The following is a 14,406-nucleotide window of genomic DNA, read 5'->3' as shown; positions in this document are numbered from 1 at the left end:
TCTGTGTATAAAGTCAGGTATTTCATGTAAAATGAGCAAAACTATTTCTGCTTGGTCTATTCTGCTGTCTTTTCTGAACCAAAAAAAAAAAAAATTGTCTAAACGCTCCCTGTCGTGATAATGAATTGTACTGTGCTGTTCATTCATTAATATCAACACAGACCTTGTCACTTCCCTCTTCTGGGTTTCAGTATGTCTCACATGTCCGTTCATTACATCATGTATCTTGTCTTCTCTCTGTAGAGCTGACGTCTATTGGCCTATGAGAGGATGAGATATGGGATGAATGTTTTGCCAATATAACCATTCTGACTTGTGTCCTATTGGCAAGTGGAGAGAGGATTAGATTAACCTTTCAAGTTCAATCAATTTTTTTTTCTTTTTTGCTATTGATTCCTCATCTTTTTCTTCTTAATTTTTCTCCATCATTTGAGATAAAAAATCGTTAAAACCCTCTGTGTAGCTGACTGTGCGATACTACGAGATATATGACTGCTCTCCTCAGGGTTGGGGTCAATTCCATTTCAATTCCTGTCAATTCAGGAAGTACACTAAAATTCAAAATCCAATTATCTTCAATGCTTTTTCAATGAGGAACATTTGGAATTGGAGTTTGGCTTACTTAATTGACTGCAATTGAAATGGTTATTGACCCAAATCCTGTCACAGTCAATGATACAGAACAACACACAGTCCTCTCACAGTCTTCAATCTCTACATAAGGCAACTTTGCTGACCATAATATTAAAGGTGCTACAGACGGTGGTGAGTACGGCCCAGTACATCACTGGGGCCGAGCTCCCTGCCATCCAGGACCTCTATACCAGGCGGTGTCAGAGGAAGGCCCTAAACATTGTCAAAGACTCCAGCCACCCAAGTCAAAGACTGTTCTCTCTGCCACTGCACGGCAAGCGGTACCGATGCACCAAGTCTGGAACCAACAGGACCCTGAACAGCTTCTACCCCCAAGCCATAAGATTGCTAAATATTTAGTTAAAGAGTTAACCAAATAGCTACCCAGACTATCTGCATTGACCCTTTTTGACTCATCACGTACGCTGCTGTTACTGTTTATTATCTATCCTGTTGCCTAGTCACTTTACCCCTCCCTACAGTATACTGCTGCTACTGTCTATTATCTATCCTGTTGACTAGTCACTTTACCCCTCCCTACAGTATACTGCTGTTACTGTTTATTATCTATCCTGTTGCCTAGTCACTTTACCCCTCCCTACAGTATACTGCTGCTACTGTCTATTATCTATCCTGTTGCCTAGTCACTTTACCCCTCCCTACAGTATACTGCTGCTACTGTCTATTATCTATCCTGTTGTCTAGTCACTTTACCCCTACCTACAGTATACTGCTGCTACTGTCTATTATCTATCCTGTTGTCTAGTCACTTTACCCCTACCTACAGTATACTGCTGCTACTGTTTATTATCTATCCTGTTGCCTAGTCACTTTACCCCTACCTATATGTACATATCTACCTCAATGACCTCGTACCCCTGCACATCGACTCAGTACTGGTATCCTGTGTATAAGTTATCATTACTCATCGTGTATTTATTCCTCTGGTTATAATTTTTCTATTATTTCTGTATTTTCTTTCTCTCTGCATTGTTGGGAAGGGCCCGTCAGTAAGCGTTTCACTGTTAGTCTACACCTGTTGTTTATGAAGCATGTGACAAATACCATTGGATTTGATTTGATTTAATACCTGTTATTGTCTACCCCTCCACAGTGTTGTCCTCTCCACTGTTATACTATCAAACGTGTTAAGATGGTTAAATGCTATCTACAGATGTAGGATCTTCATTTGATCAGTCTTTTGTTGCTGAGAATTTTCCTGCACCGCAGGAAATGCAGATTAGCTTTATGATCGACTAAACCTTCAAATCCCGTTTCCTGATTCATTTTTGCTGCGACAATACAGGTTGGATGTGATCCTGTCTGTGTTATGGAGTCCTGACCCCCCCCCCCCAGCTACAGAGTGCTTACCCCCATGTAATGTTGTCCTCTCCTCTCCTCTGCTGCCCCAGATTCAGCCTTCATGATGGTCAACACGTCGGGGCGTTTCGCTGGTCAGAAGGCCCTCCTCCTGACTCCTCAGCTGAAGGAGAACGACACCCACTGCGTCATCTTCAAGTACTTCCTGTCTGGGCGCGAGGGGGCGGGGCCGGGGCAGCTCAACGTGTACATCAGAGAGAACAACAGTCCCCTGGGCATGCCCGTCTGGAACGTGTCTGGGCCGGCTACTAGAGCTTGGGGACAGGTAGAACTGGCCATCTCTACCTACTGGCCCAACTTCTATCAGGTGAGTTATCACTATACCTTACCTTACTTTACTTTACCTTACCTTAGTTTACCTTACCTTACATTACCTTAGTTTACCTTACCTTACCTTAGTTTACCTTACCTTACCTTAGTTGACATTACCTTACATTACCTAACCTCACCTTATATTACCTTAGTTGACCTTACCTTACATTACCTTACCTCACCTTACATTACCTTAGTTGACCTTACCTTACCTTACTGTAGTTTACTTTACCTTACCTTACATTACCTTAGTTTACCTTACCTTACCTTAGTTTACCTTACCTTACCTTAGTTGACATTACCTTACATTACCTAACCTCACCTTACCTTACCTTAGTTGACCTTACCTTACCTTACCTTACCTCACCTTACATTACCTTAGTTGACCTTACCTTACCTTACCGTAGTTTACTTTACCTTACCTTACATTACCTATACCAATGGTAGGATTTTCAATACCATAAAAAAAGAAAGAGTACAATAATATAATAATAATAGCTTTTCGACCTGCTGATGACGCTCTCCGTAGCTGATGTAAGACCTTTAAACAGGTCAACATTCACAAGGCTGATTACCAGGACTTGTACTCCGAGCATGCGTTGACCAACTGGCAAGTGTCTTCACTGACATTTTCAACCTGTCCCTGTCTGAGTCTGTAACACCAACAATCAATCAATCAATTTTATTTTATATAGCCCTTCTTACATCAGCTAATATCTCGAAGTGCTGTACAGAAACCCAGCCTAAAACCCCAAACAGCTAGTAATGCAGGTGTAGAAGCACGGTGGCTAGGAAAAACTCCCTAGAAAGGCGAAAACCTAGGAAGAAACCTAGAGAGGAACCAGGCTATGAGGGGTGGCCAGTCCTCTTCTGGCTGTGCCGGGTGAAGATTATAACAGAACCATGCCAAGATGTTCAAAAATGTTCATAAGTGACAAGCATGGTCAAATAATAATCAGGAATAAATCTCAGTTGGCTTTTCAAAGCCGATCATTAAGAGTTGAAAACAGCAGGTCTGGGACAGGTAGGGGTTCCATAACCGCAGGCAGAACAGTTGAAACTGGAATAGCAGCAAGGCCAGGCGGACTGGGGACAGCAAGGAGTCACCACGGCCGGTAGTCCCGACGTATGGTCCTAGGGCTCAGGTCTCTCAGTTGGCTTTTCATAGCCGATCATTAAGAGTTGAAAACAGCAGGTCTGGGACAGGTAGGGGTTTCGTAACCGCAGGCAGAACAGTTGAAACTGGAATAGCAGCAAGGCCAGGCGGACTGGGGACAGCAAGGTGTCATCATGCCCGGTAGTCCTGACGTATGGTCCTAGGGCTCAGGTTCTCAGAGAGAAAGAGAGAACGAGAGAATTAGAGAGAGCATACTTAAATTCACACAGGACACTGGATAAGACAGGAGAAGTACTCCAGGTATAACCAACTAACCCCAGCCCCCCGACACATAAACTACTGCAGCATAAATACTGGAGGCTGAGACAGGAGCGGTCCGGAGACACTGTGGCCCCATCCGAAGAAACCCCCGGACAGGGCCAAACAGGAAGGATATAACCCCACCCACTCTGCCAAAGCACAGCCCCCGCACCACTAGAGGGATATCCTCAACCACCAACTTACAATCCTGAGACAAGGCCGAGTATAGCCCACAGAGGTCTCCACCACAGCACAAACCAAGGGGGGGCGCCAACCCAGACAGGAAGATCACGTCAGTAACTCAACCCACTCAAGTGACGCACCCCTCCCAGGGACGGCATGAAAGAGCACCAGCAAGCCAGTGACTCAGCCCCTGCAACAGGGTTAGAGGCAGAGAACCCCAGTGGAGAGGGGAACCGGCCTGGCAGAGACAGCAAGGGCTGTTCGTTGCTCCAGAGCCTTTCCGTTCACCTTCACACTCCTGGGCCAGACTACACTCAATCATATGACCTACTGAAGAGATAAGTCTTCAGTAAAGACTTAAAGGTTGAGACCGAGTCTGCGTCTCTCACATGGGTAGGCAGACTGTTCCATAAAAATGGAGATCTATAGGAGAAAGCCCTGCCTCCCGCTGTTTGCTTAGAAATTCTAGGGACAATTAGGAGGCCTGCGTCTTGTGACCGTAGCGTACGTATTGGTATGTACGGCAGGACCAACTCGGAAAGATAGGTAGGAGCAAGCCCATGTAACGCTTTATAGGTTAACAGTAAAACCTTGAAATCAGCCCTTGCCTTAACAGGAAGCCAGTGTAGGGAAGCTAGCACTGGAGTAATATGATCAAATTTCTTGGTTCTAGTCAGGATTCTAGCAGCCGTATTTAGCACTAACTGAAGTTTATTTAGTGCTTTATCCGGGTAGCCGGAAAATAGAGCATTGCAGTAGTCTAACCTAGAAGTAACAAATGCATGGATTAATTTTTCTGCATCATTTTTGGACAGAAAATTTCTGATTTTTGCAATGTTACGTAGATGGAAAAAAGCTGTCCTTGAAACAGTCTTGATATGTTCGTCAAAAGAGAGATCAGGGTCAAGAGTAACGCCGAGGTCCTTCACAGTTTTATTTGAGACGACTTTACAACCATCAAGATGAATTGTCAGATTTAACAGAAGATCTCTTTGTTTCTTGGGACCTAGAACAAGCATCTCTGTTTTGTCCGAGTTTAAAAGTAAAAAGTTTTCAGCCATCCACTTCCTTATGTCTGAAACACAGGCTTCTAGCGAGGGCAATTTTGGGGCTTCACCATGTTTCATTGAAATGTACAGCTGTGTGTCATCCGCATAGCAGTGAAAGTTAACATTATGTTTTCGAATAACATCCCCAAGAGGTAAAATATATAGTGAAAACAATAGTGGTCCTAAAACGGAACCTTGAGGAACACCGAAATGTACAGTTGATTTGTCGGAGGACAGACCATTCACAGAGACAAACTGATATCTTTCCGACAGGTAAGATCTAAACCAGGCCAGAACTTGTCCGTGTAGACCAATTTGGGTTTCCAGTCTCTCCAAAAGAATGTGGTGATCGATGGTGTCAAAGGCAGCACTAAGGTCTAGTAGCACGAGGACAGATGCAGAGCCTCGGTCTGACGCCATTAAAAGGTCATTTACCACCTTCACAAGTGCAGTCTCAGTGCTATGATGGGGTCTAAAACCAGACTGAAGCATTTCGTATACATTGTTTGTCTTCAGAAAGGCAGTGAGTTGCTGCGCAACAGCTTTTTCTAAAATTTTTGAGAGGAATGGAAGATTCGATATAGGCCGATAGTTTTTTATATTTTCCGGGTCAAGGTTTGGCTTTTTCAAGAGAGGCTTTATCACTGCCACTTTTAGTGAGTTTGGTACACATCCGGTGGATAGAGAGCTGTTTATTATGTTCAACATAGGAGGGCCAAGCACAGGAAGCAGCTCCTTCAGCAGTTTAGTAGGAATAGGATCCAGTATGCAGCTTGAAGGTTTAGAGGCCATGATTATTTTCATCATTGTGTCAAGAGATATAGTACTAAAACACTTAAGTGTCTCTCCCGATCCCAGGCCCTCGCAGAGCTGTGCAGATCCAGGACAGCTAAGCCCTGGAGGAATACGCAGATTCAAAGAGGAGTCCGTAATTTGCTTTCTAATGGTCATGATCTTTTCCTCAAAGAAGTTCATGAATTTATTACTGCTGAAGTGAAAGCCATCCTCTCTTGGGGAATGCTGCTTTTTAGTTAGCTTTGCAACAGTATCAAAAATAAATTTTGGATTATTCTTATTTTCCTCGATTAAGTTGGAAAAGTAGGATGATCGAGCAGCAGTGAGGGCTCTTCGGTACTGCACGGTACTGTCTTTCCAAGCTAGTCGGAAGACTTCCAGTTTGGTGTGGCGCCATTTCCGTTCCAATTTCCTGGAAGCTTGCTTCAAAGCTCGGGTATTTTCTGTATACCAGGGAGCTAGTTTCTTATGACAAATGTTTTTCGTTTTTAGGGGTGCAACTGCATCTAGGGTATTGCGCAAGGTTAAATTGAGTTCCTCAGTTAAGTGGTTAACTGATTTTTGTCCTCTGACGTCCTTGGGTAGGCAGAAGGAGTCTGGAAGGGCATCAAGGAATTTTTGTGTTGTCTGAGAATTTATAGCACGACTTTTGATGCTCCTTGGTTGGGGTCTGAGCAGATTATTTGTTGCGATTGCAAACATAATAAAATGGTGGTCCGATAGTCCAGGATTTTGTGGAAAAACATTAAGATCTACAACATTTATTCCATGGGACAAAACTAGGTCCAGAGTATGACTGTGGCAGTGAGTAGGTCCAGAGACATGTTGGACAAAACCCACTGAGTCGATGATGGCTCCGAAAGACTTTTGGAGTGGGTCTGTGGACTTCTCCATGTGAATATTAAAATCACCAAAAATTAGAATATGATCTGCTATGACTACAAGGTCTGATAGGAATTCAGGAAACTCAGAGAGGAACGCTGTATATGGCCCAGGAGGCCTGTAAACAGTAGCTATAAAAAGTGATTGAGTAGGCTGCATAGATTTCATGACTAGAAGCTCAAAAGATGAAAACGCCATTTTTTTTTTTGTAAATTGAAATTTGCTATCGTAAATGTTAGCAACACCTCCGCCTTTGCGGGATGCACGGGGAATATGGTCACTAGTGTAACCAGGAGGTGAGGCCTCAGTTAACACAGCAAATTCATCAGGCTTAAGCCATGTTTCAGTCAGGCCAATCACATCAAGATTATGATCAGTGATTAGTTCATTGACTATGACTGCCTTTGAAGTGAGGGACTGCCTGCTGTAGAGCTCGTCACTTCCCCTAACTGGGAGGGGGCCAGAGACAATTACTCGATGCCGACACATCTTTCTAGCTGATTTACACGCTGAAGCTATGTTGCACTTGGTGACCTCTGACTGTTTCATCCTAACATCGTTGGTGCCGACGTGGATAACAATATCTCTATACTCTCTACACTCGCCAGTTTTAGCTTTAGCCAGCACCATCTTTAGATTAGCCTTAACGTCGGTAGCCCTGCCCCCTGGTAAACAGTGTAAGACATGTTTCAAGCAGACCACCATAGTCCCTGTGCCCAAGAAAACTAAGATAACCTGCCTAAATGACTACCGACCCGTAGCACTGACGTCTGTAGCCATGAAGTGCTTTGAAAGGCTGGTCATGGCTCACATCAACACCATTATCCCAGAAACCCTAGACCCACTCCAATTTGCATACCGCCCCAACAGATCCACAGATGATGCAATCTCTATCAAAAGGAACACCTACGTGAGAATGCTATTAATTGACTACAGCTCAGCGTTCAACACCATAATGCCCTCAAAGCTCATCACTAAGCTAAGGACCCTGGGACTAAACATCTCCCTCTGCAACTGGATCCTGGACTTCCTGACGGGCCGCCCCCAGGTGGTAAGGGTAGGTAACAACACATCTGCCACGCTGATCCTCAACACGGGGGCCCCTCAGGGGTGCATGCTCAGTCCCCTCCCTGTTCACCCATGACTGCATGGCCAGGCACGACTCCAACACCATCATTAAGTTTGCCGACGACACAACAGTGGTAGGCCTGATCACCGACAACGATGAGACAGCCTATAGGGAGGAGGTCAGAGACCTGGCCGTGTGGTGCCAGGATAACAACCTCTCCCTCAACGTGATCAAGACAAAGGAGATGATTGTGGACTACGGGAAAAAGAGGACAGAGCATGCCCCCATTCTCATCGACGGGGCTGTAGTGGAACAGGTTGAGAGCTTCAAGTTCCTTGGTGTCCACATCACCAACAAACTATCATGGTCCAAACACACCAAGACATTCGTGAAGAGGGCACAACAAAGCCTATTCCCCTCAGATCCTCAAAAAGTTCTACAGCTGCACCATCGAGAACATCCTGACTGGTAGCATCACTGCCTGGTATGGTGCGTACGGCCCAGTACATCACTGGGGCCAAGTTTCCTGCCATCCAGGATCTCTATACCAGACGGTGTCAGAGTAAGGCCCTAAAAATTGACAAAGACTCCAGTCACCCTAGTCATAGACTGTTCTCTCTGCTACCGCACGGCAAGCGGTACCGGAGCGCCAAGTCTAGGTCCAAAAGGCTTCTTGAGAGCTTCTACTCCTGAACAGCTAATCAAATGGCTACCCAGACTATTGCCCCACCCCCACCCCCTCGTTTACGCTGCTGCTACTCTCTGTTTATTATCTATCACTTTAACTCTACCTACATGTACATATTACCTCAATTACCTCAACTAACTTGTGCCCCCACAAATTGACTCTGTACCGGTACCCCCTGTATATAACCTCCCTACTGTTATTTTACTGCTGCTCTTTAATTATCTGTTATTTTTTAGTTATCTATTTTTACTTAACACTCATTTTTCTTAAAACTGCATTTTTGGTTAAGGGCTTGTAAGTAAGCATTTGACTATAAGGTCTACACATGTTGTATTCGTCACATGTGACAAATACAATTTGATTCGATTTGATTTTCCAACAGTTGAAGGAGTTCCCACATATGCTGAGCACTTGTTGGCTGCTTTTCCTTCAATCTGCCGTCCGACTCATCCCAAACCATCTCAATTGCGTTGAGGTCAGGTGATTGTGGAGGCCAGGTCATCTGATGCAGCACTCCATCACTCTCCTTCTTGGTAAAATAGCCCTTACACAGCCTGGAGGTGTGTTGGGTCATTGTCCTGTTGAAAAACAAATGATAGTCCCACTAAGCCCAAACCAGATGGGATGGCGTATCGCAGTAGAATGCTGTGTTAGCCATGCTGGTTAAGTGTGCCTTGAATTCTAAATCAATCACAGACAGTGTCACCAGCAAAGCACCCCCACACCATAACAGCCCCAAAGCATGATGTTTCCACCCCCATGCTTCACAGTAGGTATGGTGTTCTTTGGATGCAACTCAGCATTCTTTGTCCTCCAAACACGACGAGTTGAGTTTTTACCAAAAAGTTCTATTTTGGTTTCATCTGACCATATGACATTCTCCCAATCCTCTTCTGGATCATCCAAATGCACTCTAGCAAACTTCAGACGGGCCTGGACATGTACTGGCTTAAGCAGGGGGATTTGAGTCCCTGGCGGCGTAGTGTGTTACTGATGGTAGGCTTTGTTACTTTGGTCCCAGCTCTCTGCAGGTCATTCACTAGGTCCCCCCGTGTGGTTCTGGGATTTTTGCTCACCGTTCTTGTGATCATTTTGACCCCACGGGGTGAGATCTTGCGTGGAGCCCCAGATCGAGGGAGATTATCAGTGGTTTTGTATGTCTTCCATTTCCAAATAATTGCTCCCACAGTTGATTTCTTCAAACCAAGCTGCTTACCTATTGCAGATTCAGTCTTCCCAGCCTGGTGCAGGTCTACAATGTTGTTTCTGGTGTCCTTTGACAGCTCTTTGGTCTTGGCCATAGTGGAGTTTGGAGTGTGACTGTTTGAGGTTGTGGACAGGTGTCTTTTATACTGATAACAAGTTCAAACAGGTGCCATTAATACAGGTAACGAGTGGAGGACAGAGGAGCCTCTTAAAGAAGAAGTTACAGGTCTGTGAGAGCCAGAAATCTTGCTTGTTTGTAGGTGACCAAATACTTATTTTCCACCATAATTTGCAAATAAATTCATAAAAAATCCTACAATGTTATTTTCTGGATTTTTTTCCCTCAATTTGTCTGTCATAGTTGACGTGTACCTATGATGAAAATTACAGGCCTCTCTCATCTTTTTAAGTGGGAGAACTTGCACAATTGGTGGCTGACTAAATACTTTTTTTCCCCACTGTATGGAGCGATTTCAGTGCCAACAGAAATTGTATTTGTATTCCCAAATATTTTATTTGTATTAGGATATTCAATTTCAATGTAATATTTTAGAATTTGTAAATCACAAATTAAATCATTGAATTCATACATTGAACTTGAATTTCATGATTTGAAACTGAATTGAGTGAATATTGCATTCAGTTAAAAAATTATATTTCAATTTAATTGAATATTCAAATTCAATATTTATATATTCTGTTTCAATATGGTAGATATTGCATTCATTGTCTGCATATCAAGTTTACAAACTATCATTTCAAGTTGATCAAAGTTTCCTATATTCAACTTCTCAGATTCAGTTTTCAAATTCAGTTCTCTAAATTCAGATTCAATCAAAACCAGAGACATCCTGGTACTTTGCCAGCCAGGAAAGGTAGAGGAGAACAGATAGAATCAAATGCACACTGTGGTCAACAGAATATCCTGGAGGTTTCTGAAGCCAATATGGCATGTTGAATTTATTTTCTTCCGATGAATTTTTCTCTAGCAGTTGAACCGTTCTGGCTATAAGCTATTATGAACCCATTCCTGAAAGCTACGACTCTCTGGATCTGGTTTCCTCTATGATAATTTAACATTTAACATTTAAGTCATTTAGCAGAAGCTCTTATCCGACTTACAAATTGGTGCATTCAACTTAGGATAGCCAGTGGGACAACCACTTTATTTATTTTTCTTTAATGGGGGGGTTGGGGGAGTGGGCTGGTAGAAGGATTACTGTTATACTATTCCAGGTATTCCTTAAAGAGGTAGGGTTTCAAGTGTCTCCGGAAGGTGGTCAGTGACTCCGCTGTCCTGGCGTCATGGGGGAGCTTGTTCCACCATTGGGGTGCCAGAGCAGCGAATAGCTTTGACTGGGCTGAGCGGGAACTGTGCTTCCGTAGAGGTAGGGGGGCTAGCAGGCCAGAGGTGGATGAACGTAGTGCCCTCGTTTGGGTGTAGGGTCTGGTCAAAGCCTGAAGGTAAGGAGATGCCGTTCCCCTCACAGCTCCGTAAGCAAGCACCATGGTTTTGTAGTAGATGCGAGCTTCAACTGGAAGCCAGTGGAGTGTGCGGAGGAGCAGGGTGACATGAGAGAACTTGGGATTGTTGAACACCAGACGGGCTGCAGCGTTCTGGATAAGTTGTAGGGGTTTAATGGCACAGGCAGGGAGCCCAGCCAACAGCGAGTTGCAGTAATCCAGACAGGAGATGACAAGTGCCTGGATTAGGACCTGTGCCGCTTCCTGTGTAAGGTAGGGTCGTACTCTGCGAATGATGTAGAGCATGAACCTGCCGGATCAGGTCACCGCTTTGATGTTAGCGGAGAACGACAGGGTGTTGTCCAGGGTCACACCAAGGTTCTTCGCACTCTGGGAGGAGGACACAATGGAGTTGTCAACCGTGATGGCGAGATCATGGAGCGAGCAGTCCTTCCCGGGAGGAAGAGCAACTCCGTCTTGCCGAGGTTCAGCTTGAGGTGGTGATCGCGACATCCACACTGATATGTCCGCCAGACATGCAGAGATGCGATTTGCCACCTGGTTATCAGAAGGGGGAAAGGAGAAAATTAATTGTGTGTCGTCTGCGTAGCAATGATAGGAGAGACCATGTGAGGATATGACAGAGCCAAGTGACTTGGTGTATAGAGAGAATAGGAGAGGGCCTAGAACTGAGCCCTGGGGGACACCAGTGGTGAGAGCACGTGGTGCGGAGACAGATTCTCGCCACGCCACCTGGTAGGAGCGAACTGTCAGGTAGGACGCAATCCAAGAGTGAGCCGCGCCGGAGATGCCCAACTCAGAGAGGGTGGAGAGGAGGATCTGATGGTTCACAGTATCAAAGGCAGCAGACAGGTCTAGAAGGATAAGAGCAGAGGAGAGAGAGTTAGCCTTAGCAGTGCGGAGAGCCTCTGTGACACAGAGAAGAGCAGTCTCAGTTGAATGACCAGTCTTGAAACCTGACTGGTTTGGATCAAGAAGGTCATTCTGAGAGATATAGCAGGAGAGTTGGCTAAAGACGGCACGCTCAAGAGTTTTGGAGAGAAAAGAACGAAGGGATACTGGTCTGTAGTTGTTGACATCGGAGGGATCGAGTGTAGGTTTTTTGAGGAGGGGTGCAACTCTCGCTCTCTTGAAGATGGAAGGGACATAGCCAGCGGTCAAGGATGAGTTGATGAGCGAGGTGAGGTAAGGGAGAAGGTCTCCAGAAATGGTCTGGAGAAGAGAGGAGGGGATAGGGTCAAGCGGGCAGGTTGTTGGGCGGCCGGCCGTCACAAGTCGCAAGATTTCATCTGGAGAGAGAGGGGAGAAAGAAGTCAAAGCATAGGGTAGGGCAGTGTGAGCAGGACCAGCGGTGTCATTTGACTTAATAAATAATCACAGGCTGCTTTAGACGGGAGTGTCACAAAAAAACGCAATATGGCCCCAATTCAAAATTATAGAATTAAAATACAATACAAATCACTCCATAGATTTGCTATGAACTGGGTAGGATGTAGTTTGTCTATAAACTTTGAGTGAGTGGAAATGCATTGTTCCCAATTGAATACACATTGGATGCATGTAAGCTATTCTGCTACATATCCTCTGTACTGTGCAATGTCTAGAAGACATACATCTGATCATTTATATATATTTAATGAGCCATAGCACGTTCAAATTAAAGAAAGACACCAACTCCCTTTCCCCAATCAATGTATATTTCAGTACAATCAGTCCATGGCTGCTGACACTAAAGTTGCTATTCAAATCAGTGCTGTGTAAAACATGTACTACTTAGCGATCTCCATAAGAGATCAGTGAATAGATGGGGTGGCTTTCCTTCTCCATAAGAGATCAGTGAATAGATGGGGTGGCTTTCCTTCTCCATAAGAGATCAGTGAATAGATGGGGTGGCTTTCCTTCTCCATAAGAGATCAGTGAATAGATGGGGTGGCTTTCCTTCTCCATAAGAGATCAGTGAATAGATGGGGTGGCTTTCCTTCTCCATAAGAGATCAGTGAATAGATGGGGTGGCTTTCCCCCTGTCTGTCACTCTGATAGGTATGTTGAACTTCCCTCTGTGACATCAAGTGTTTGAGACTCCCCTCATCTCCCCTCGTCTCCTCTCATCTCCCCTCGTCTCCCCTCATCTCCCCTCGTCTCCCCTCATCTCCCCTCGTCTCCCCTCATCTCCCCTCGTCTCCTCTCATCTCCCCTCGTCTCCTCTCATCTCCTCTCTCAACGATGGGTCAGAGTCAATTATCCCCTGCACTATCATTGATGTTGAAATCAATTATATCAAAGCTATTAGCCAGCGCTGACTGATGTCAGTAGCACAAACAAAAGATTTCAATTAGAGAGAGAGAAAAAGGAATGGGGTGAGAGAGTGATAGAGGAATGGAGAGAGAGAGAGAGAGATAGATATAGGAATGGGGAGAGAGAGAGAGAGAGAGGGATGGGGAGAGTGAGAGAGAGAGAGAGGAATGGGGAGAGGGAGAGAGACAGATAGAGGAATGGGGAGAGAGAAAGAGATAGAGGAATGGGGAGATAGAGGAATGGGGAGATAGAGGAATGGGGAGAGAGAGAGAGATAGAGGAATGGGGAGAGAGATAGAGATCAAGGAATGGGGAGAGAGAGAGAGCGATAGAGGAATGGGGAGAGAGAGAGATAGAGGGATGGGGAGAGAGAGAGAGATAGAGGAATGGGGGAGAGAGAGAGAGGAATGGGGAGAGAGAGATAGAGGAATGGGGAGAGAGAGAGATAGAGGAATGGGGAGAGAGATAGAGGGATGGGGAGAGAGTGAGAGATAGAGGAATGGGGAGAGAGAGAGAGAGAGGAATGGGTAGAGAGAGAGCGAGAGAGAGAGGGGAATGGGGAGAGAGAGGGATATAGAGGGTTGGGAGAGAGAGAGAGAAGAATGGGAGAGAGAGAGAGAGAGAGAGAGAGAGAGAGAGAGAGAGAGAGAGAGAGAGAGAGAGAGAGAGAGAGAGAGAGAGAGAGGAATGGAGAGAGATAGATAGATAGAGGATGGGAGAGAGAGAGAAGAATGGGGAGAGAGAGAGAGAGAGAGAGAGAGAGAGAGAGAGAGAGAGAGAGAGAGAGAGGAATGGGAGAGAGAATGAGATAGTGAGATAGAGGAATGGGGAGAGAGAGAGGTAGAGGAATGGGGAGAGAGAGAGGAATGGGGGAGAGAGAGAGAGAGGAATAGGGAGAGGGAGAGAGATAGAGGAATGGGGAGAGAGACAGAGAGATAGAGGAATGGGGAGAGAGAGAGAGATAGAGGAATGGGGAGAGAGAGAGAGAGAGAGAGAGAGAGAGAGAGAGAGAG

The 14,406-nt window shown here is 45.2% G+C and overlaps 1 protein-coding gene across 1 annotated transcript in view; it reads left to right on the top strand.

Moving 5' to 3' along the window:
- Positions 1-2,059: 2,059 nt before the first annotated feature.
- The window catches only part of LOC311126465 (receptor-type tyrosine-protein phosphatase mu-like), a gene marked incomplete at both ends in the record, with an annotated part of 52,666 nt that continues 40,319 nt past the window's right edge, over positions 2,060-14,406 (top strand). Inside the window, one exon of the mRNA XM_084200472.1 lies at positions 2,060-2,320. Coding sequence (XP_084056598.1) covers positions 2,060-2,320 — 261 coding nt within the window. The remainder of the gene's footprint in view (positions 2,321-14,406) is intronic.

This window comes from Coregonus lavaretus (assembly GCF_964263955.1).
Source record: "Coregonus lavaretus genome assembly, contig: HAP1_SCAFFOLD_1034, whole genome shotgun sequence".
In the NCBI taxonomy this organism is placed as follows: Eukaryota; Metazoa; Chordata; class Actinopteri; order Salmoniformes; family Salmonidae; genus Coregonus; species Coregonus lavaretus.
This window is presented reverse-complemented; position numbering and strand designations above follow the sequence as displayed.